The sequence below is a fragment of the Salmo salar genome, chromosome 20 (genome assembly GCF_965601325.2).
Source record: "Salmo salar chromosome 20, fSalSal1, whole genome shotgun sequence".
Classification (NCBI taxonomy): domain Eukaryota; kingdom Metazoa; phylum Chordata; class Actinopteri; order Salmoniformes; family Salmonidae; genus Salmo; species Salmo salar.
In genome coordinates, this window is record NC_138310.1 from 63106812 (window position 1) to 63129847 (window position 23036).

General features: G+C 44.7%; 1 protein-coding gene across 1 annotated transcript in view; it reads right to left on the minus strand.

Annotated features, from left to right (window-relative positions):
• dnhd1 (dynein heavy chain domain 1) overlaps window positions 1-21595 on the minus strand; it is a 40770-nt gene extending 19175 nt beyond the window's left edge. The window contains exons 1-28 of the mRNA XM_082966103.1: window positions 21521-21595; window positions 20629-21153; window positions 20314-20496; window positions 19988-20191; window positions 19673-19783; window positions 19243-19399; window positions 18800-19051; window positions 18442-18585; window positions 18122-18254; window positions 17672-17907; window positions 17299-17542; window positions 16883-17040; window positions 16639-16764; window positions 16192-16468; window positions 15977-16104; window positions 14635-14833; window positions 13973-14064; window positions 13625-13853; window positions 13320-13445; window positions 13003-13100; window positions 9580-12892; window positions 9300-9429; window positions 9011-9203; window positions 7762-8044; window positions 5683-7513; window positions 3149-3387; window positions 2765-2954; window positions 2389-2491 (exon numbers count right to left, since the gene is read on the minus strand). Of these exons, the coding sequence (XP_082822229.1) occupies window positions 2389-2491; window positions 2765-2954; window positions 3149-3387; window positions 5683-7513; window positions 7762-8044; window positions 9011-9203; window positions 9300-9429; window positions 9580-12892; window positions 13003-13100; window positions 13320-13445; window positions 13625-13853; window positions 13973-14064; window positions 14635-14833; window positions 15977-16104; window positions 16192-16468; window positions 16639-16764; window positions 16883-17040; window positions 17299-17542; window positions 17672-17907; window positions 18122-18254; window positions 18442-18585; window positions 18800-19051; window positions 19243-19399; window positions 19673-19783; window positions 19988-20191; window positions 20314-20496; window positions 20629-21038 (9789 nt within the window). The 5' untranslated portion in view covers window positions 21039-21153; window positions 21521-21595. The remainder of the gene's footprint in view (window positions 1-2388; window positions 2492-2764; window positions 2955-3148; window positions 3388-5682; window positions 7514-7761; window positions 8045-9010; window positions 9204-9299; window positions 9430-9579; window positions 12893-13002; window positions 13101-13319; window positions 13446-13624; window positions 13854-13972; window positions 14065-14634; window positions 14834-15976; window positions 16105-16191; window positions 16469-16638; window positions 16765-16882; window positions 17041-17298; window positions 17543-17671; window positions 17908-18121; window positions 18255-18441; window positions 18586-18799; window positions 19052-19242; window positions 19400-19672; window positions 19784-19987; window positions 20192-20313; window positions 20497-20628; window positions 21154-21520) is intronic.
• Between the last annotated feature and the right edge of the window lie 1441 nt (window positions 21596-23036).

Genomic DNA, 23036 nt, shown 5'->3' on the forward strand with positions numbered 1-23036 from the left:
ATGGCCAGGAAACTCCCCAGACCTTAATCCCATTGAGAACTTGTGGTCAATCCTCAAGAGGTGGGTGGAAAAACAAAAACCCACAAATTCTGACAAACTCCAAGCATTGATTATGCAAGAATGGGCTGCCATCAGTCAGGATGTGGCCCAGAAGTTAATTGACAGCATGCCAGGGTGGATTGCAGAGGTTTTGGAAAAGAAGGGTCAACACAGCAAATATTGACTCTTTGCATCAACTTCATGTAATTGTCAATAAAAGTCTTTGACACTCATGAAATGCTTGTAATTATACTTCAGTATTCCATAGTAACATCTGACAAAAATATCTAAAGACACTGAAGCAGCAAACTTTGAAAATTAATATTTGTGTCATTCTCAACTTTTGGCCACGACTGTACAGTACCGGTAATAGTCAAAAGTTTGGACACCTACTCATTCAAGGGTTTTTCTTTTATTTTTACTATTTTCTACATTGTAGTGAAGACATCACAACTATGAAATAACACATATGGAATCATGTAGTAACTAAAAAAGTGTTAAACAAATCAAAATATATTTTAGATTCTTTAAAGTAGCCACCCTTTGCCTTGATGACAGCTTTGCACACTCTTGGCCTTCGCTCAACCAGCTTCATGAGGAATGCTTTTCCAACAGTCTTAAAGGAGTTCCCACATATGCTGAGCACTTTTGGCTGCTTTTCCTTCACTCTGCGGTCCAACTAATCCCAAACCATCTCAATTGGGTTGAGGTCGGGTGATTGTGGAGGCCAGGTCATCTGATGCAGCACTCCATCACTCTCCTTGGTCAAATAGCCCTTACACAGACCGTACACAGTGTTGGGTCATTGTCCTGTTGAAAAACAAATGACAGTCCCCTGCTCTGACATGCACTGTCAACCGTGGGACCCTATATAGACAGCTATGTGCCTTTCCAAATAATGTCCAATCAAATGAATTCACCACAGGTAGACTCCAATAAAGTTGTAGAAACACCTCAAGGATGATCAATGGAAACAAGATGCACTTGAGCTCAATTTCGAGTCTCACAGCAAAGAGTCTGAATACTTATGTAAATAAGGTATCTGTTTTTTATTTTTTATAAATTTGCAAACATTCTAAAAAACTGTTTTTGCTTTGTCATTATGGGGTATTGTGTAGATTGCTGAGGATTTAAATTTATTTAATCCATTTTAGAATAAGGCTGTAACGTAACAAAATGTGGAAAAAGTAAAAAGTCAGTGGGTCTCCATCACTCTCCTTCTTAATCAAATAGCCCTTACACAGCCTGGAGGTGTGTTGGGTCATTGTGATGGTGAAAAAGAAATGATAGTCCCACTAAGCGCAAACCAGATGGGATGGCATATCGCTGCAGAATGTTGTGGTAGCCATGCTGGTTAAGTGTGCCTTGAATTCTAAATAAATCACTGAGTGTCAACAGAAAAGCACCACCACACCGTCACACCTCCTCCTTCAATGCTTCACAGTGGGAACCACACATGCAGAGACAATCCGTAAAAATTTCAGACCAAAGGACAGATTTCCACCGGTCTAATGTCCATTGCTCGTGTTTCTTGCCCAAAGCAAGTCAATTCTTCTTATTGGTGTCCTTTAGTAGTGGTTTCATGCAGCAATTCGCCCATGAAGGCCTGATTCACACAGTCTCTGAACAGTTGATGTTGAGATGTGTCTGTTACTTGAACTCTGTGAAACATTTATTTGGGCTGCAATCTGAGGCTGGTAACTCTAATGAACTTATCCTCTGCAGCAGAGGTAACTGTGGGTCTTCCTACCCTGTGTCGGTCCTCATGAGAGCCAGTTTCATCATAGTGCTTGATGGTTTTTGCGACTATACTTGAAGAAACTTGACCTTCATGTCTTGAAGTAATGATGGACTGTCATTTCTCTTTGCTTATTTGAGCTGTTCTTGCCATAATATGGACTTGGTCTTTTACCAAATAGGGCTATCTTCTATATACCCCCCTTACCTTGTCACAACACAACTGATTGGCTCAAACGCATTAAGGAAAGAAATTCAAAAAATGTACTTTTAACAAGACACACCTGTTAATTGAATTGCATTCCAGGTGACTACCTCATGAAGCTGGTTGAAAGAATGCCAAGAGTGTGCAAAGCTGTCATCAAGATGGCTACTTTGAAGAATCTCAAATATAAAATATATTTGATTTGTTTAACATTTTTTGGTTACTACATGATTCCATATGTGTTATTTCATAGTTTTGATGTCTTCACTATTATTCTAAAATGTAGAAAATAGTAAAAATAAAGAAAGACTTTGGAATGAATAGGTTTGTCCAAACATTTGACTGGTACTGTAACTCAGTGCTCTCCTTAGAGCCAGACATGTACGTTGGTTTTTCCAGTTGGTTACCTTTTGTGTTTCTGCAATCTTCCTCTTCAGTCTGACAACTTCCTGGCTGTTCTGCTCAGCTGTGTCTGTCATGTCTTTCACACGGGCCAAGATTGTTGACACTCTAAGGTAGCAAGATTGATGTAAGTTTGACACATTTTGACAGCTCATTTTCTACAACACAAAATAGAACTAAACATTACTGTTACAGACTTTACATTCTTAGACAAACCAATTTTCCACGTATTTGTGTCTGATTGTTAACAGATACAAAGGAAGTCCCTGGAAGGCACCCTATTCCATATATAGTGCACTAATATGTGGGCTCTGGTCAAAAGTTGTGCAGTATGTAGGGAATAGGGTGCCATTTGGGACACAAGCCATAAGTCCTCCTCACCTGTTAGCCTGGCCCCGGCCCTGTTCACACAGGTGGCTGCAGAGGTGGAAGAAGTGAGCGATCAGCTCCAAAAATGTCTGGGGGCTGAAAGGCTGGAGGTCCGGGTGTAGGATGGAGGCATATTTACAGGCAGACTGGTGGATCCCTGCCATGGCCTCAGAAATACTGCCCACTAAGCCATCTCTGTCCACTACGGAAGGTACATAATAGCAACATTAGATAATACAAATTAATAAAGAATTTATACATTTAACAGAGACATGATGGATACATCATGGATCATTCTCAAATGGAATCCTATTCCCACCATTTGGGCTCTGGTCAAAAATAGTGCACTATATAGGGAATAGGATGACATTTGGGACAAACCCAAGATAAACCAACCTTTGCTTTCTGTGTCGGGTATCTGCAGGCTCTCTCTGAGGCGACAAACGGCTGCCTCAACAAGGGACTGGGTGGACCAAGGCTGGTATACCTCCACACAGCAGCAGAGGCTGAGAGCCTTGGTCATTTTTGCCACTGCCAGGGTTACTGAGGCGTTCTCAGGAGGCATCTCACTGGTGTCTGGGGAGAAGGGCAGCAGCAGGAACACATGCACATTCCTCTGGGTCTGTCTGAAATACCTGCATCAAAAAGCACATAATGGTCTTTCAAATAATGACATTTAAGAAAGAGAATCTCATATTACACACATAAAAAAATGTCACATTTTAGTAGATATGTGCATCTTTCCTTACAAGCACGATTCGATACGCATTTAGATACATGGGCTCCGATACAATACAGGAACAATACTTTTAGTTTGAAACGATTCAGTGTGATTCGATTTGATTAGTGGTACAAATCGGTGCGATTCTGTTCAATTCGATATGATTCAATATTACTAACAATTGTTGCATGAACATTCATTTTCCATTCTAAATTAATATTTGATACTGATGGAGCTCAGGGGCCGGATTCACAAAACATTACTTACGAAAAAACTTAAGAAGGAATCCGGCCCCAGGAGCTGAGCTGGATCTGTCTGAGCTGACTCCTCTGAGCTAAAGCGCCCTGTGTGTCTGTGTGTTTGTTTAACGATACTTGTGGGGACCACAAATACACCCCCAATTTTTTTTTATAAGTAAAAGGTTAGGTTTAGGGAAAATTGGATTTTGAATGGGAATCAATTGTGTCCCCACAAGATTAGTATAGTAAAAAAAAAACATTAGTGAACTTGTGACTCGCAATAATCGTTTTTTTCTTACTGATGCATGCTTCATCTGGATCGGTTTGGGCTCCCGCGGACCGATGCACTCATCTTAAACATTTGAATCGGAAGCGATATGCATCGGTGAATCATTACATCCCTACATTTTTTATAATTTATCAAACTCTCTTATCCAGAGTGATTTACAGTTGGAGTATAGTAAGTAACTATACTACCAGTCAAAAGTTTTAGAACATCTACTCATTTAAAGGGCTTTTCTTTATTTGTACTATTGTCTACATTGTAGAATAATAGTGAAGACATCAAAACTATGAAATAACACATATGGAATCATGTGGTAAGCAAAAACAGTGTGAAACAAAATATATTTTATATTCAAAGTAGCCACCTTTTGCCTTGACAGCTTTAAACACACGCTTGGCATTCTCTCAACCAGCTTCATGAGGTAGTCACCTGGAATGCATTTCAATTAACAGGTGTGCCTTCTTAAAAGTTAATTAGTGAAATTTATTTTCTTCTTAATACGTTTGAGTCAATCAGTTGTGTTGTGACGAGGTGGGGGGGTATACAGAAGATAGCCCTATTTGGTAAAAGACCAAGTCCATATTATGGCAAGAACAGCTCAAATAAGCAAAGACAAACGACAGTCCATCATTACTTTAGGTCCGTCAATTCGGAAATTTCTTCAAGTGCAGTCGCAAAAACCATCAAGCACTATGATGAAACTGGCTCTCATGAGGACCACCACAGGAATGGAAGACCCAGAGTTACCATTGCTGCAAAGAATAAATAAGTTCATTAGAGTTACCAGCCTCAGAAATTGCAGCCCAAATAAATGCTTCACAGAGTTCAAGTAACAGACACATCTCAACATCAACTGTTCAGAGGAGACTGTGTGAATCAGGCCTTCAGAATTTCTGCAAAGAAACCACTACTAAAGGACACCAATAAGTAGAGACTTGCTTGACCAAGAAACATGAGTAATGGACATTAGACCGGTGGAAATTTGTCCTTTGGTCTGGAGTCCAAATCGGAGATTTTTGGTTCCAAACGCTGTGTATTTTTGAGACGTGATGTTGGTGAATGGATGATCTCCGCATGTGTATTTCCCACCGTAAAGCATGGAGGAGGTGGTGTTATGGTGTGGGGGTGCTTTGCTGGTGACACTGTCTGTGATTTATTTAGAATTCAAGGCACACTTAACCAGCATGGCTACCACAACATTCTGCTGCAAAACGCCATCCCATCTCGTTTGGGCTTAGTCTAACTATCATTTGTTTTCCAACAGGACAATGTCCCAGCACACCTCCAGGCTGTGTAAGGGCTATTTGACTAAGAAGGAGAGTGATGGAGTGTTGCATCAGATGACCTGGCCTCCACAATCCCCCAACCTCAACCCAATTGAGATGGTTTGGGATGAGTCGGACCGCAGAGTGAAGGAAAAGCAGCCAACAAGTGCTTAGCACATGTTGGAACTCCTTCAAGACGGTTGGAAAAGCATTGCAGGTGAAGCTGGTTGAGAGAATGCCAAAGAGTGTGTAACGCTGTCATCAAGGCAAAGGGTGGCTAATTGAAGAATCTCAAATATAAAATACATTTAGATTTTTTGGTTACTATATGATTCCATATGTGTTATTTCATAGTTTTGATGTCTTCACTATTAGTAGTGTATACAGAAAGTAATTTGTAGAAACACCTATTTTCTTACTTCTCAAGGGCCTGGTCATCTCGTAGGCGATTGCGTGAGTTCTTGACGAGAGCGTTGATTCTCAGCACCAGATTCTTCAGCTCCTCGTCAGAGTAGAGCCCTGGGAAGGTCCCGTCAGCCATCACCACTATCAGTTCATCTCTGGCGGCTTGACTGGTCTCCTCGTGGACAAGTATCACCACATTGCCACCGTGCACACCTGCCTGGCCACCTGCCTCCCGCAGCATCTCACGCAACTGACTCTCATTCCCAGGATGCACCTCTATCAGCTGATAGCCAGTGAGATAGGCAGCTAAACGCACTGTGGTCTTTCGGCCTGTGCCTCTCACAGCCCCAAACAGAGCCCCATGCCCGCCAGGTATGAGCAGAGCCCTGAGGATGTGCACCAGCTGACATACCCTCTGCCTGTGCACAGTGTAACTAGAGGTGCTCCTGTAGTTATCAAAGTCCTCTTCTTCCTCCTCCTCTTTGCTTTTGACTGTGAAAGCCAGCTGCTGAACTAGTAACCCCAGGTCTCTTTCCTGGTAGGCAGAGTTGCGTTTGAAATTGTGCTGCTGAGACATGGAAGGGAGCGGCTCCAATAGCTCTACGCTAAAGACAACATGTTGAATAGTAGTCTCCATGTCCTGCAGGAGTTGTAAAGGCACAAGGGACCTGGCTGGGCTGGGCTCAGTCTGTGGGGTCTGTTCACACAGCTTATGGCTCCTCTTCCAGTCTGACTGATTGACTGGTTTAGGTCCTTTTGGAGGAGAGGGATCCAGTGCTTGATGTGAGCTTGATGTGAGCTGTGTCGGTTGAAAAAGAGACACATCTTTCTTGAGGGGTTTCTTCACATGCTTTTTCTTGAAATTTTCTTGTTTTTTAGGGTAGATCTCACCAAATAAATCATCCTCACTACTGCCCCATGAGCTGGAGTCTGAGCTGCTCACCCTGTCAGAAAATTCTGCTTGCTCCTCCTGTTCTGTGTGTGTTTCAGCCTTCATAGGCAATGGGGACTTGGCAGGCTGCTTTGGAGTGGATGGTCGCTGATGGCTTGACTTCTGGTAGTCTGTTGGAGTAGGAGGGGGTATATGTGTGCTAGGCCTAGTTGATGCAGCACATGGGGTGTCCTCTGCTCTGGCAGTCTGGGGTTTAACTGTCATCCTGCTGCTGTAGTGTCTCTCTGACACCTTGGCCATCAGTGACACCAGCGCTTGACCCTCGTCCTCTGAGCACAGCCTGTCTCCAAATGTGCGCAGACACTCATGCATCCACAGACGAGCTATGTTGAGCATGTTGGCTGCAGGGCCCAGTGTGGCTAGAGCAAAGCAAGGAAGGGCAGAGGAAGAGTGAAGAACCCTGAGGCTAATCTTCTTCTGGAGTGATTGTCTGTTAGAGTTGCGTGGTGCCCATAAGCATATTCCCTGAAACACCTTCTGCAGGTCATGCATGGAGAAGAGGAAGTGTGGCCTGTGGACGTTGGGTTGGAACTGCTCACACACGGCATAATACAGGTCTAAGGTTGCAGCGATGATACATCGTGCCATATCCGTGTACCTGGGCATGCATGGGAACTCTTTGAGCCAGTTCTGTAGCTGTGGAGAGTGGATGGAGAATAAAACATCTACAGACAAGCTGGGCAGCGCCAAGATGGAGAAGTGACGAGAGAGGCGGGAGGAGATCCGATTGCAATCTGATTGGTTGCCCACTCCTGATGTGCGGCAGGTACCCAAGTAGCTGATAGCTCCGGAACTAAACAGCTTGAAATGATAACCATCTGAAGTTAGAACGCCGCCCCGAGAAATGCACTGCCGCAGTGTCTCCAGAGCCATGGACGTCTTTCCAAAAGCATCTACAGTAAAGAGAAGAGCAGAGTTTGGCTTACCATTAGATTTATCTTTGATAACGAAAAATATACACAAAAACAAATCTTCAAAAATATGGGCCCCAGGTAAAAAGTAGCAAAAGTAGCGCACGATATAGGGAGTAGGATTCCATTTGGGATGCAAACTCGATTTATCTTTAAATTAGATTCACTATGAAAAATATTCACAAATGAAAAAATACTCATTCACAAATGCAGAGTTCCTACTAACTCACCACAGGGAGCTTCATGGAGGTCATCCACAAACAGGAGCAGTCCAGACTGTTTGATCATAGTACCCATGGTTCCTAGCCGGGTCTTCTGGCAGCCCATGCTCTCCAGCACGTTGCGCAGGTCAGTGGATCTCAGGCGTGGGCTGGCAGGCAGGCGGATGTGTGCCCTGTCCTGACTTAATAGAGAATGACACAGCATGGTCTTCCCTGAGCCTGCCTCTCCCACCAGCATCGCTGGCTGTTTGGCCTCCAACATCAGGTCCAGCAGGTAGGCATATTTCTCATACTGAGTGAATAAGGACAGCATGGATATATTTGAAAATAGACAGTGTGATATGAATACAATCAGGGAATGGAACCAGTTAAGGGAATAAAACCGACAACTGGAAAATAATGACATTTTTTGAGGAACAGAATCAAAACCGGGAACGAAAGTGATCTACACGGTTCTGGAACAGAAGCGTTATTTTAAAACCATGAAAATCTTAGCCACTGTGTGTGCCTGTAGGCTATCTGCCCCTCCCCTTCCGAAGCATAGTCTACTAGCCTACTACTGACTTTACAAGCTTGATACAGAAATTAGGATGAGAGATTTTTAATTACAGAAGAATGGATTAACTTTTTCAATGCTATTAAAGGACGCTATAGTTATCAGGTTTCACATTGGATTTATTAACTACCAAAAGGTAAGATGTGTTTTTATTTCAATTCTGGTGGCGCTCTGCACACACAAGCTTGTTAGCTAGCTGGCTAGTTTTGGTCCAACGTTAAACCAACTCTCTGAAGTTCAAAGACATTAAAAGTTCCTTCATAGAAGCTGGTCCTCCATAGGCATAATTCTGTGGGCCTAATTCAGATAATGCATTTCATAATAACAAGATGCCCAGCGCTTCAAAGCAAGCCTCCTCCTCCACCCTCTCTCGCTCTCTCCTCACCGACAAAATTTAAATTGCATCTCGCGCCCTATACTTGTCTGTTGAATGCATGCAAATAGCTATAGCTTTTGCCCGCTCCATTGCAAGCTGCTCTATCCGAAGTGATTGGTGAAGTAATTTAATGTCCGAGTTAAATGTAAAAAAATATATTTCTGAGGTTTAAAAAGGAACAGAAAGAAAATGGAACATAATGAGAAAAAAATGCTTCTGTTCAGAACGAAACAATTACAGAATCATTTTGGTTCCAACCTCTAGATACAATACAGTAAAATCAGTAAAACTACACATTTTGACAGTTGGAAGATTGGGGGGCTAACCTGGGGGACAGTTGAGTAGACCATCTGTGGGCTCTTGCTCCTGGAACAGTTGATGGGGTTGCTAGTGTCTCCCATCATCCCCTCACTCAGGTTAAAAAAGTGTTCAAAGACCGTCCCCTCAGAGGGAACCTCCACTCTGTACCGGCTCTCAAATAGCGCCTCACGAGCTAGCAGGTCAAACTGGGGCCAGTGTCTGAAATATAGAAATCATATTTTGTATTATCAAGTCCTGTACAGTTGTAAGATTATAAGACTTGACTGAAAATAAAACACAATAACAGTGTCTGACCTGGGATGCAGGTGTCCGCCAAAGCCCCAGATATAAGCCACCAGAAAGAGGTTCCTGGCTTGAATCTCTTGCTGAGTTGAAGGGATCAGGGCATCTGTGCATGCTGGGTGAGCTCCAACTGGGTTCATTTCTTACAGCATTAGGAGAGAGGCAACTAGCTGTTAATATGAGACAAAATTAAACTAAGAGATCATAATATGAACATACACTGTACAGTTTATGGTTATTTGTACTCTGATCATTTATATTCATGAACATAGTAAGCTGCTTTTTACAACACCTCTTTTGTCTGTCATCCTTGGTGTAGCTTTTAACCCCCGTCCTTTCCCAAACTGCTCCAGGAGGGCATGTAGAATCCTAATGAATGAATTCACTTCTTGCAGTCCATAAGTGATGCCTTTACTGAATTTACTGGATCCATCTCTGTCGCTGTGCATGACAGGTGTGAGGGCCTTGTGCCTAATGAAAGTGAGTGTACTGGAGAAAAGGTCCTCAGCCAAACGGTTCCACATCTTCAGGGTCCCCTGATCCAGACTGTGCTCTCTGTAGAGAGCGTCCATTTCGACCTTCCACACAGCCTTCCACAGGTCCTTCCCAGAGAGATACACCAGGTTGCAGCGGGTCACTGCAGAAGGGGCTGCATCTCCCAGGTCTGTAACCTCTGCCAATAGTTTCAGCTCCTCGTGGGATGGCCGAACCTTCTCTCCTGAGGAGAGGCACAGGAAGGGATCCTCAGGATTGCAGAGGGTGCTGAAGGGGTCCAACCAACCAGGCTGTCCCAGCGGCTCTCCATCCATCACCAGCCACTTCCCCTTCCTCGTCTGACCCCCCTTCTTCTTTTTAGAGGTGGTGGTGGCTGACAAGTCATGCCGCTCTGAGTCTCTCAGTACTTTTGTGAAAGCACCATCCCACCAGGACCCCTGCTGTTCATAGCAGCCCCCAAAGAGCTCCTCGTGGGACAAAGCATTGGGGAATAAGACCACGGTGTCAACAGAGCTCCAGTTTGAAGTAGAGGGCTGGTAATCAGTTTCCATACCATCTCCTTCACAGGTGGGATCCTCATCAAATTCGGCCTCCTCTGCCCTAGCTGCCAGTCTACGCAGTGCTCCGGCCAGGGCACGGTAGCAGGTTGTCTTTCCACTCCCAGCAGGGCCAACCAGAAGAACTGCTCTGGAGAGCTTCATAGCCTGATAGAGGGTGAGTGCATTGCGCAGCACTTTGGTATCAGCATGGAACCCCGTTTGTTGCAGCTCCTCTGCAACTGCTGTCTTCAGGATGTTCTGTTCCCCTTCCTCCTCAATGTACTTTTGGAGAATAGGGTGGGAACGTGCCACTGGAAAGATCTCTTCAAATATGGTACGGAACTGTGAGGCTTTCTTCTGCTCAAAGATAGCCGATAGTAGGACTGACAAAACACTGTTGACAACAGCCTGCTCCTCCAAAACAGCTTGCATGAGGGCAGCAGACTGGTTGGCACGCTTGTAGTGGGTAGACTGGGGACATCTGTCTCCTCCATTGGTCTCAGGGGGTTTGAGGATCCCATCCAGAGGAAGCCTAGGAGCGTCAGGTTCCTCCCTCAACACTTTCTCCATATGCACATCCAGCCGGCTGTTGCTGCGGAGATGTGTCCCAGAGGCAGCAATGACGTTTCTGAGAAGAACCATCCAGGATGTCTGCTCACCACTGACAGAATCAGGGAGACAGAGGGAGTCTTTGGCCAGGCTAAAGAGGGAGATCAGCCGTCGACTTATAGACACAGCATCAGAGAAGCCCAGGGAGACTAGCATGACCTCTGTGATGATCCTGTAGTCAGGGTGGGCCAACGAAATGGGCCTGGTCGCCACTCGCAGATTCTCTGGGACCTCTGTTGTGTATCCTCGTGATGAAATGATTACACAGCCATAGCTCAGTTTGGCAAATATGTTTTTCCCAGAAAAAGACATCTGGCACTCAAGCTCATTAGACTTCCTGCACTCTTTCCAAATGTCGCCATGGCTGTCTCTTGGTGAAACTGTACCATCTCCGTTTGGGTAAGAGAAACTGGATAAAGGCTTGGTGTGGGTCTCAAAGCCTTTCTGCTGAGTATTTCTCTGCAGGATGGACAGGGATTGGTGAATGTCTGAAAGATGCTGCCCTAGTTGGGAAAGCACTCCCTGGGTCATCAGGTCTACACAGTCCAGCACCAGCCAGGCCCCGGTCTGAAGGGCCCCAAACAGCATCTGCTGGACGACAGAGGGACTCGTATTGACACAACACTGTAAGGAGATGACCTGACGTCCCAGTGCTCTTCCTAACTGAACCACAGTTTTCCTCTTTCCAGACATGCAAGGTCCACTTACAAAGCCACAACTGTAGCTGGTCAGAGCCAAGAGGATACCCAGTATTGCTCTATCTGTGGAGGGGGTGTTTACAAATATCCAGTGCTCTGGGCCAAGGTATTCGTAACCATAGGGCAGCTGGGTGCCCAAGATTTCAACATAGCACATATCATGGTGTCCCTCTTGTGTTGTTGACTCATTCTGAGTGTCTGTAATCAGATGGTACTTCATTAAACTCTGCCACTCAAAAGACGACTCAAGGTCACACTTTACCTCCATGAGCCTAGATAACTGTTGCGAGTGGTTCATGGTGAGTAACACAAGAGCATGCAGCACTGTCACCATGCGCTGGGTGGTCATTGATTTGTCAATATCACCCGTGATGCCGTCTTGTATGACTTGGCACAAGCTCTGGAGTTTGGAAGCATTTTGTGCCTTGATGCGGGACCACTTGACCGGAGCTGAGGCCTTGCAAGCCTTCCGAACTTCACTACACCATAAAGCCTCTTCAGTCACTAACAGGCATTGCAGTGGGTAGTCAGAGAGTATACTCCACATAGAAGGCAAATCGTTCACTCCTTTTGCTTCTTTACCCTCTTCCTTTCTGAGGGAGCTTGATGGGCTGGTGTAGCGAAATGGGTCAAGTGACGGGGAGTCTCCAACTTTCTTCTCCCATTCCGGGTCCGGTTCCAACAGCTCGACCTGTTGTCGTGCCACAGCACACTGCTTCATGAGCTGCATCATGGCCTGTTGAAGCTGCAGCTCCAGGAGACATAGCCACACCAGGGGGTTGAGGTTTGGCTCCAGAGGGCAGAGGAAGGGCACGTGCTCCCTGACACTACCATACACTCCCCGTACACACATCTGGGTGTCAGAGAGATCCAAGCCACTGCTCAGATCTGTCACATCAGAGGGCATGTCAGTTTTGCTGTCCACCTCCAGCCAGCGCACCCCTCGGAAACACTTACGCACCAGAGGGAGCAGAGCGGAGGGCGTGGGGTGCAGAGAGAGGAGTTTGATCACTTCCCCATCGCTCAGGAAGAAGAGGCGAGGGAACTCCCCGCGGGGTGAGCCCAGGAGGTACAGCAACTGGTTGGAGATACCCTCCATGGTGGACAGACCCTCTATGAGGAGAACACGGAGGCTGTGTCCATGGAAGCAGCAAGTCAACTCTGTTGTCTTCCTGAGCCGCACTATGTTCAGCACGTGGGGGTCCCTTAGTGTAGTTTGGATAATCTCCTTGAAGGTCTTATCCACAGGAAGGAACTTGTTCAACTGTGGTCAAAGACAAAGACAACATTATCATTTAGTTATCCTGCATCACCCTCCAAAACAATCTATAATTGTGGCAGTTGTGGCAGAGGCATAAGAGACCCTGAACTCACCAGTTCTGCCTTCTGAACACTGACCGTTGTCTCGTAGAACATTTTGCTAAGGAAGACCCACTTCTGCTGGTACCTTTCAAAGAAATCAAGCAGCTCCTCTACATATTGCAAGTAGAGGGAAATATGGAAGTAAATCACAGTTGATAAAAAGTAGTATAAAGACGTCACAATAGGAGGACATTGTTGAAAACAGTATGGTCTTGAAAACAGTCATTTATGTAAAGGAAGATCTTTCTACCCAAGCTTTTTGATCACTAGGAGTCTGGTCAAAAGTAGTGCACTTTGCCATTTTGGGGGTGTAGCCTAGTTTACATTACCCAGTTCTTGCAACAGCTGCACCCAGTGTTCCACCTCCGGCCTGAACTCAGCAACATGAGGAGAGAGCAGCATGTTGGACAGAGTCATTACACTGCCCTGTGTCTGAGCCAGGAGTGTCTCCAGACCTACAGTAAGAAATCAATACAACTTTACTTACTACTTTTAACAGCAACAATAACAACATGTAAAACATATCTGAGCCAAAGGTGATTTAAATTAGAAAATATAATATAAAAAGGTGGTCTCAGAAATGTTACTTATTATTAACACAAAAAAACACTCCTTTCTCCCCGTTCAATCTCACCAATGATGGTGAAGGTGCCACTGTCACGAGAGTGCTGTTTGGGGGTTTGGTAGTTTGAGACCAGGCCATTAGTGGGCTTCTTTCTCCGTGTGGCACCAAGCTGTGGTTTATCTTCCTGCCACACAGTAACAATGAACTTGGCCAGTCGGAACAGTGCCCCCTCCCAGTGTCTCTGAAGCTTCCTGAAGGCCTGCTCCATGTCCGCCTCTGCCTTAGCCTCCTGGCAAATCTGGCAAAGTCCCACAGAGAGAGTTAAGTTACCCTGAGTAAGACTGCATACCAAATGGCACCCTATTCCCTATATAGTGCCCTTCTTTTGAATGTGCTAAATGGATTTTCTGTTCTCACCTTGCTGATTTTATTCTGGTGCTCTCTCAGCTTCTTGGACATCAGGTCAGCTACAGTGAGGTTCCACTCTGGTGCATAAAGTAACCCCATACCTAGAAGAGGAGACAGGAGTGTGGTATGTATCATGTAAATCATGTTGCAAAGATGATTGCTATTCAAATAACCAGTCATGGCTGTGTCTCAAATAGCACCAGTTTTACCCAGAGCCTTTAGGGCTTTAGGGCTCTGGTCAAAAGTAATGCGCTACACTGAATGTACACTAGGTGTTGAAAGCGTTCCACAGGGATGCTGACCCATGTTGACTCAGTGAGGCTTTTCAAATTCAGGAACTCTGTTGAGCTTCCGACTTACTTTTGAAAGTTACTCTTGAAAAGTTACTCTTGAAAGTACAATTTCGACATTGGGTAGTTTATCAGTAGTTTTCCTCTTGTCATGTCAGTCATTTCAGGCCTTAGAGAGCTATTTATAACTTGCCAGCAATGTCCAGTTGATCAACTAGCCCATGTCAGGTAATGTTTAGCTAGATTTTTTTGTCCATTGATTTTGTTGTAATGTTTGAGTCACTCATATCACCACTGCAGGAAATGAGCTTTAAAACCTGCGGCGGTCCCGAGGTGGGGATTTGTTACTACACCACACTACTACAGAAGCACTGGTCTAACCTTTGAAGATGTTCCTCCAGTGTTTGTGTTTGAGTGTGGGGCTGCTGAGTTTGGCCAGCACAGGGAGCTGCTGGTTGAAACGCTCAAGGATCCCCAGGGTCTCCTGCAGCACAGCATCTTGGGAAGGGATGGTCCTGGCCAGGGATACCGCCTGCTGCAGCCACTCATCCACCTTCTCCTGGGCTCTCGACACAACAAACTGACACCAAACATTTATATTTTGACATTTTTGTCATTTGGCAGATGCTCTTATTCAGATCTAATTACAGTCAGTACATTCAGCTAAGCTTAGTAGGAAAAAACTAACATATCACAATTCTTGCAAGTAGACTCACATTAACATCAAATTAACAGTAGGTGAAAATATTAGTCCTTCCCATATCAGATTCAAATAAAATGTTATTGGTCACATACACGTGTTTAGCAGATGTTATTGTGGGTGTAGCAAAATGCTTGTGTTTCTAGCTCCAACGGTACAGTAATATCTAACAAGTAATATCTAACAATTTCACAACAATACACGCAAAACTAAAGTGAAGGAATGGAATTAAGAATATATAAATATTTGGACAAGCAATGTCAAAGTGGCATAGAGTAAGATACAGTAGAATAGAATACAGTATATGCATATGAGATGAGCAATGCAAAATATGTAAACACTATTAGAGTGACTAGTGTTCCATTATTAAAGTGGCCAGTGATTGCAAGTCTATGTTGTGGCAGACGGCAGGGAGAGGTAAGGGGGGTGGTAATTGAGGAGAGATATTTATTCCTGTCTGCGAGAACCCAACTGAGAACCCAACTGGCTGGACGGACTCAGACAGTATATCCCGAGAGAGCCATGTTTTAGTGAAACAGTATGTTACAATCCTTGATGTCTCTCTGGAAGGAAATCTTCGCCCTGGGCTCATCAACTTTATTATCCAGGGACTGAACATTAGCGAGTAATATAGTCGGAAGCAGTGGGTGGTGTGTGCGCCTCCTGAGTTGGACTATAAGTCCACTCCAAATACCTCTTCTTCGCCAGCTGTGTTTTGGATCAGCCTCTGGAATCCGTTCAATTGCCTTGGGGGGTATGAACAAAGGATCCAATTCGGGAGAGTTGTATTCCTGGTCGTAATACTGGTGAGTTACCGCCACTCTGATATGCAAAAGCTCTTCCACGGCTGTATGTAATAACAAAATACTGCAAAGTTGCCTAGGGGCTAGAAGCACGGCTGCCCTATCTATCGGAGTCATTTTCTAATTCAATAAGCATACTAGGTTCCTGCTGTCACTTATTATTATTAGTATGTTGTTAATCAACCTAGAAGCTATTAGATTTGAGCAACCAGACAGACACCTTGCTGAAGAGCAGCAGCCTCCACTCTTGGATCTGGGAGGTGGATACAGTCATCAGCTCCCACAGTCCTTTGCGAGTTTCCATCTTCTGCTTGGCTGCTGTTACAAAAGTCAAATCCAGAGGGTTTCCTACAGAGGGAACACAGATAAGAGAGTGAGGAAGGAGCGATGTAAACACAAGGCAGGCACCAACCTTCAGTCCCTCTCTCATCTCACCTCTGAGACTTTTACTGGTCCTGCTGAGCTCTGTCAGGCGAGCAGAGACAGCATACACCTGTCTGCACATGAACTTGAGCTTGTTGAGCATCTGAGCAGCATTCTGAGTGGGGTCCAGATATGGTCCAGAGGTGGCTTTGGTCACCATCTCGTCCAGGTCGTGGGCCAGGGAGGAGAAGGTGTTGTCCAGGGTGTCAGCCATGGAGGGAAGACGCTGGCACACTGTATCTGCTCCCTGCTTCAGGAGAGAAACAAAAATGTCCCACAGGTCCAGCATCTAAATACGGGGGGAGGGGTGGAAAAACACACAACATTTGGAAATTCACTGCGATATCTATGTGAATAAAGCAATAAAAACAACAATATCTGTAGGTAGCTCTTCTTGTGATGACTCAAAATAGGTCAAAGGAAATGATTCAGACATATCAAAAGTTGTGCGTTTAAAACCTGTTCCTCCAATAACAGCTCATCTGGTGTCATCTGTCTGTAGTTGGTTCGAACGGTTTCCTGGAGAGAGTGTAGGTACTCCAGTTGATGTTGCATGTCATCAGACATTTTCGCACAGCGTTTCACCTGAGGGAAGAAATCCAATGGGGTCGATAAAATATACAGTACTGATTAAAGGAAGCAAATAATGATTAGATGACTATGCACAGCAATAACTACAGAAAGATGCATGTGTAGGCAATACCATGCTGGCATAGTGGGTGAAGTCGTTGAAATATGTGGGTTCGACCCTAAGACCTTCCACAGCTCTCTTCAGTTCTAATATCAAGTTCTCTGAGCGCAGCTTCAGCTCCTCATTCAACAGAGTCAACACATCCTCCTCTATGGAGTTCAACAGAGGCCCTGCGTGGAGAAACAAAACCACACATTCTGGATTCTTCCCAAATGGCACCCTATTCAGGGCACTACTTTGACTAGGGCCAATGTGCAGGCCGCACAATCAGATAACAAGACTACAAAAGGTGTCCAGTCATACCAGTAAAACACTGTTACACACTCGTACGCACATCACACACATGCAGTAACTAAGTTGGCCTAAAGTCACGCAGCACATGCAACCAAAAAACACCAGCACACCCACAAACAGCCACACCCACACACCTATCTTCTCCTGGATGTGGGAGCAGGTGACGATGAGCAGCTTGTTGGAGGTAGTGAGAGAGGGGGGCACTGTGCGCACCCTGTCAGTCCAGAAGCGCACCTTCTGAATGTGCTCCTCGTAGTGTAAGGCAGGCATGCCCCTCATGGTCTCCAGAGACGCTGGACTCCATTGGCTGGTAAACAGATGAATGTCAACCAACCAGGAGAGTCCCTCACACAGCTGCTGGATCTCAAGCCCAGCCTCCTGTGGGTCAAGGGAGAATCAACAAACAATCCATTATTCAGAAACCAAACATGATGAAAGGATAGCGAGTGCATCGTTGTAGAGCTTTTCAGGGATCCATTCAGATGGATGGCAAAAAGTGTGAATAACCTGTGTGATCCTGGCTTGCTCTCTCTGGACCTCCTTAGCCCCAGCGTTGAGGCTGAGCTGCCATTCCAGCTGTTTACTGGACAGGGGGTAGTACTGCCCTCTCAGCCTCTGACCCTGGACCATCAGAGGGGTCATCTTGGGCAGCACCAGCCTGGGAGCTGATAGAACACAATGAGGCTCCCGCTTGGAGGAGAAGCTGCTGACACCAGTCGGCTCACTGTCCTTCTCCCCAAAAGCTGAGAACCATGCACATACAAACACAGGCGATGAGCGTAAGAAAATGTATATCTCTGCCTGTTTTTTGTTTTTGTGCTTCAACTTCTGTTTACCATTAATTAGACACTTTTTTCTGGGTAAGCCCTGTTATGGGATGAACAACATATTTTATCAAATGATGGACTGTGGTACAACTGGGAAGATAAGATAATCTCCTGTCCTGTTCAGCATTACCTGTGATACAATTAGTTCCACTGGTACAGGCCAGGCTCAGGTCAGGGCTTAGCTCCTGAGCAGCACTGGTGAGGGAGGTGCTGGCAGACACACTCTCCTTGGCATCAAGGCTGTAACTACAAGTGTCAAATACCTACAAGAGCAAAACCACATTAGTAAGTAAGACTCGATGGGACACACAACTGGGAATTCTGTGCCGAGTTAATCACTACCTTGACCTAATTGAATGTCTGCATCCCAAATAGCACCCTATTCCCTATATAGTGCACCACTTTGACCAGAGCCCATCCTTCAGTGTGTGGTTAATTGAATGATCTCACCTGAAGGGCAGAGTTTGCGACTGACAGCAGTGCCCCTCGCAGCACCTCCTGGAACAAGTGCATGGGTGGGAACAGAGTCGGCTGACCGTCTGCTCCGAATATCAGCTCTGCTTGGAACAGACACCCCTGCTGTGGCTGCACTCTCTATCGAGAATCATGGAATCAGAAATATCAATACCATTACCAGCAAACCTTTCATTAACATGAAGATGCGAGTCCCAAATGGCACCACATTCCCTACATGGTCCACTACTTGTACTATGGGCCCTAGTCAAAGGTAGTGCACTATATATGGAAAACGGTGCCATTTGGGATGCAACCATTGTGTTATTTCATGCTCTCTCTTCTTTCTCTTCACCTTCATAACGTTGTTGAGGAAAGAAGTGACCTCTCGGTGGGTGATTGTGACGATACCCTGCACGATCATCTGATCGGCCAGAGCGGCCATATTTCCCAGCTGCTGCAGGACGTACTCTGCCCGGCCCAGCTCCTTCCTCAGGTCCCTCAGATGAGCCAGCTGGAGGTACAGGGGCTGGCTGCGCTGGTTAAGCTGGGAGCGTTCAACACGTAACTGCAGCTCCTGGTGAGCCCCATAGCTGTCCTCCTGGACCTGGAAGAAGGTCTTTATTAATCTATATGAGATGGAAATGAGTCTTCTGCTGTACCCAAACCCTCTGATATCCACACACAAATACACACTAGAGAGAGGGATGGAGGCCAACAGGCCAAGCTCTTGGCTATGTCAGGCCTAGCAGTCAATTTCCGTTCCTCTGTCTAAGGATAATAATAGTAGTTACAAACCATGTTGAGGATGAGAGCACGATACTGCAAGAATATCTCAAGAAGCCTGCGGCACTCCTGGTTCTTTTTCATGAGGGCATTCTGGAAATCCAGAAGGGTGTAGGTCTTGCATTCATCCTGTGGCAACCAGTGAACCCCTTTCAGTTCTTCAATCAGTCTGAAAACAGCAACAAAAAAGTATTTAACATTGTGTACATTTCAACATAAATAAAAAAAACTATTTCAATGTTAATCATGGACCAAAATGAACAATAAGGCCCCATGTGACTGTGATGTTGATGTACAACACTATTGTCTGCATCCCAAATGGCACCCTATTCCTATATAGTGCATTTATTTTGACCAGAGCCATGGGCCCTGGTCAAAAGTAGTGCACGACATAGGGAATAGGATGCCATTTGGGATGCAACAATAATGTGATGCAGAATACCTGGAGAATTGAAAGAGAGCGTCTCTGAACTGGGGTACAGCCATGAGTAGCAGGCCCTGCAGTACTTGACCCTTCCTCTGCAGAATGATCTTACACACGCTTCTATGCCACCTGCGACACGCAACAGCAACATAAAGTTGACAAAGAAAATAGTTTAAGTGAAGAGAGAGAATTGCAACCCGCCAAAAAAGTGGCATGATACAATACATGTGGACAGTTAAGATGTGTTCCAAAGTCTGTCCCCTAGGAGCCAAGGTCAAAAGTAGTGCACTGTGTAGGGAGGGAATAGGGAATTGGAATTCCATCGTAGCCTACCTGATGAATGCCTTACGAAGTAAATAGTCCCTGAAAAATGGGACATCCTGCAAAGCTCTCCACAGTATGGCCTCCCGATGCCACTCTGCCAAAGAAAGGAGCCCAGCACTGCATCCATCCTGCACATGCAGCACAGAGGAGGGGGAGAAGATGAAGTGCTCAGTGCCTGCTCTATTGGGAGGGACCACACGAAGGTCATACGGTCTACAAAATAAAAAGAAAACACATCCAATGAACAAATTGTATCTGCAAAATAGTGTGAATGCTACAGAAGACTGGCAAAGCCACTGTTATTACACTATGGCCTTGGCTATGGTGTTCACTACCTGAATGGGCCATTGTTCACAGCTTGCAAGTGGAAAAACTGAAGCTTTCCCAGATGTCTTTTCTTTGCAAAGATTTCCACCACCTCTGTGCCAGTCAGAGGCTCTCTGTGCTTGGAATCTTTTCTTTCTTCTGTCTCTTTATCAGCCATCTTTACCTGGGACATGTCTCCATGATCTGTAAAGCTGAATCAACAATGGACACAATACTAAATGTGCTATCTGAATGTGCTTTTTATTTTTTTTAAAGACCAATGTCACATTTGAACACAAGAGTGAAATGAAGCAGCAAACACACATGCTCACTGCTTAACCTACCTGTCCAGAGCAGATTCCTCAAATGACACCCGAGTAGCTTTGACAGGGATATCAGTCCCCAGCGCTGAAGCAATCAGACGAGGTCCCTCCATCCACAGTGACTCCCCCATGGCAAGCTCAGGACCCACCTCTGCCATGAGGTGAGGGAGCTCCACCATGGACAGAGGAGTGGGAGCAGGGGAGAGGTTTCCAGTGCTAAGGGCTCGACCTGGCTGGGGCTCATACATGAAGGCTGGTGAGGAGGCATGGTGCTCCTGAGACTCCAGTGGTGGTAGTGAGAGAACAGAGGCCACATTGGCTGCAGGGATAGAGTCATTTTTCCTCCCTCTGTGATCCAGGGAACCATCCCTTGGCCTTGCTATGCCTCTTGCACGGGTCCTCTGTTGACTATCTCTTTTTGGAGCAGGCATAATTGTAGGTTGTTTTGTATCATTAGTTCTGCCACAAAACTCCAAGCTTTAGCCACTATTTGCTGAGATCATCTTCATATTCCTCTGTTGAGCCCAAAAAAACTTCCAAGATTTCCTGCCATAAATGAGGCAAAGAGCACAACCTCTCATTTAAAGGGATGCCAGATTTTGCAGATAAAATATAGTTAAGGCTAGAAACTTAGTCGTGGCCTCCATTATCTTTGACAGCTAAACTTTTTGGGGGGCAAGATAAGATATTAGAGAAGATACAAAAACAGGAAATACCTCTTGACAGCTTTGCTACCTTAGTTAGCTAGCGTTACCGTTAGCAATGATGACTCGAATGCAAAGAAATTGATAAAAGTTGATTTTATGGGGGGACAAAAGTTGGAAGGTAGCTAGCAATCTAAGATACCTTGCATGTATATATAAGTGTACATTTAGATAGGAAAAGGGCTATCTAACTTTTCAAACGTTCTCACCTGTATCGTGAAATTGATCGACTGCAAAATATCAGCAGGTCTCGTTCCCATAGTTACATGGGACACAACGTCAACGTTTATAGCCCATATTGTGGGATCTCGTATGTTCCACAAGGGAGCGCTAGAAGATGCAACATTAGTTATTGGAGAAATTGCCAGGAGTGTGACATTTTGTTTTTGTCAATACATTAATAAATGCTCATAATAGACACAGCAAAACCTTGCTCCCTGTAGAGGAAAGGCTGTGTAACCACTGCACCACAGCAGAACCTGAGACAGAGCTGCATTTTCTGAGAAAATGTAAAAAAAATATATACAACAATTAGAGAGTGTTATTTCCCCAATTTTTCAAAGACCTCTCTGATGAGAATAGGCTACCCATCCTGTTGAGGGAGGATGCAGAGAGCTGTGGGTTGGCAGCGCACTACATTGCTGCCTGCAATAAGATGAGGGAGTGTCTGACAGACCAACCAACCTGCACATGTGCTCTATGCTTATTGTTATTGTTCAATATATGGTTGATCCTTGATTATTGTTGTTACTGTTGTCCCATTGACAATATTGATTATTATTTTAATTATGTTAATATTGTAAATCTCCAAAGTAAGCTATGGCAATATGTACACTGCCGTTCAAAAGTTTGGGGTCCTTGTTTTTGAAAGAAAAGCAAATTTTTTGTCCATTAAAATAACAAAATTGATCAGAAATACAGTGTAGACATTGGTAATGTTGTAAATGACTAATGTAGCTGGAAAAGGCAGATTTAAAAAAAAAATGGAATATCTACATAGGCGTACAGAGGCCCATTATCAGCAACCATCACTCCTGTGTTTCAATGGCACGTTGTGTTAGCTAATCCAAGTTTATCATTTCAAAAGGCTAATTGATCATTAGAAAACCCTTTTGTAATTATGTTAGCATAGCTGAAAACTCTATTTCTGATTAAAGAAGCAATAAAACTGGCCAACTTTAGACAAGTTGAGTATCTGGAGCATCAGCATTTGTGGGTTCGATTACAGGCTCTAAGTGACCCAAAACTTTTGAACGGTAGTGTACATTGTTACGTCATGCCAATAAAGCAAATTGAATTGAATTGAGAGAGAGAGACTGAGCGAGAGAGTCAGAAATATTTGTAATGCTTTCATAATCCAAGTTTGTGCAGACTTAGCACTGTGATAACCAATGTTGAACTCACAGGACAAAAAGGGCCCACTTTTTTTTATATCATACATAACCTGGCAGTCACTATAATAAGGACTTACACATTTTAGTTAACTTCAATTTACACAATTTAACATGCATTATTCACTAACAGAGTAGTATAACCCTAAGGCAATTGAGTTAATTGCCCGTTTTGGTAAAAAAATTTAAATACACTAATTTCTTACTAGCATCGGCATGAAGAAAATTGCCACATCACACATTTATATTAAATTCATTACAGCAAGATGCAGTCTGTATGAAAATGATGCAAAACCTGATCCAACCTGATTTACTTTATTCTCTCGGGTGAGAA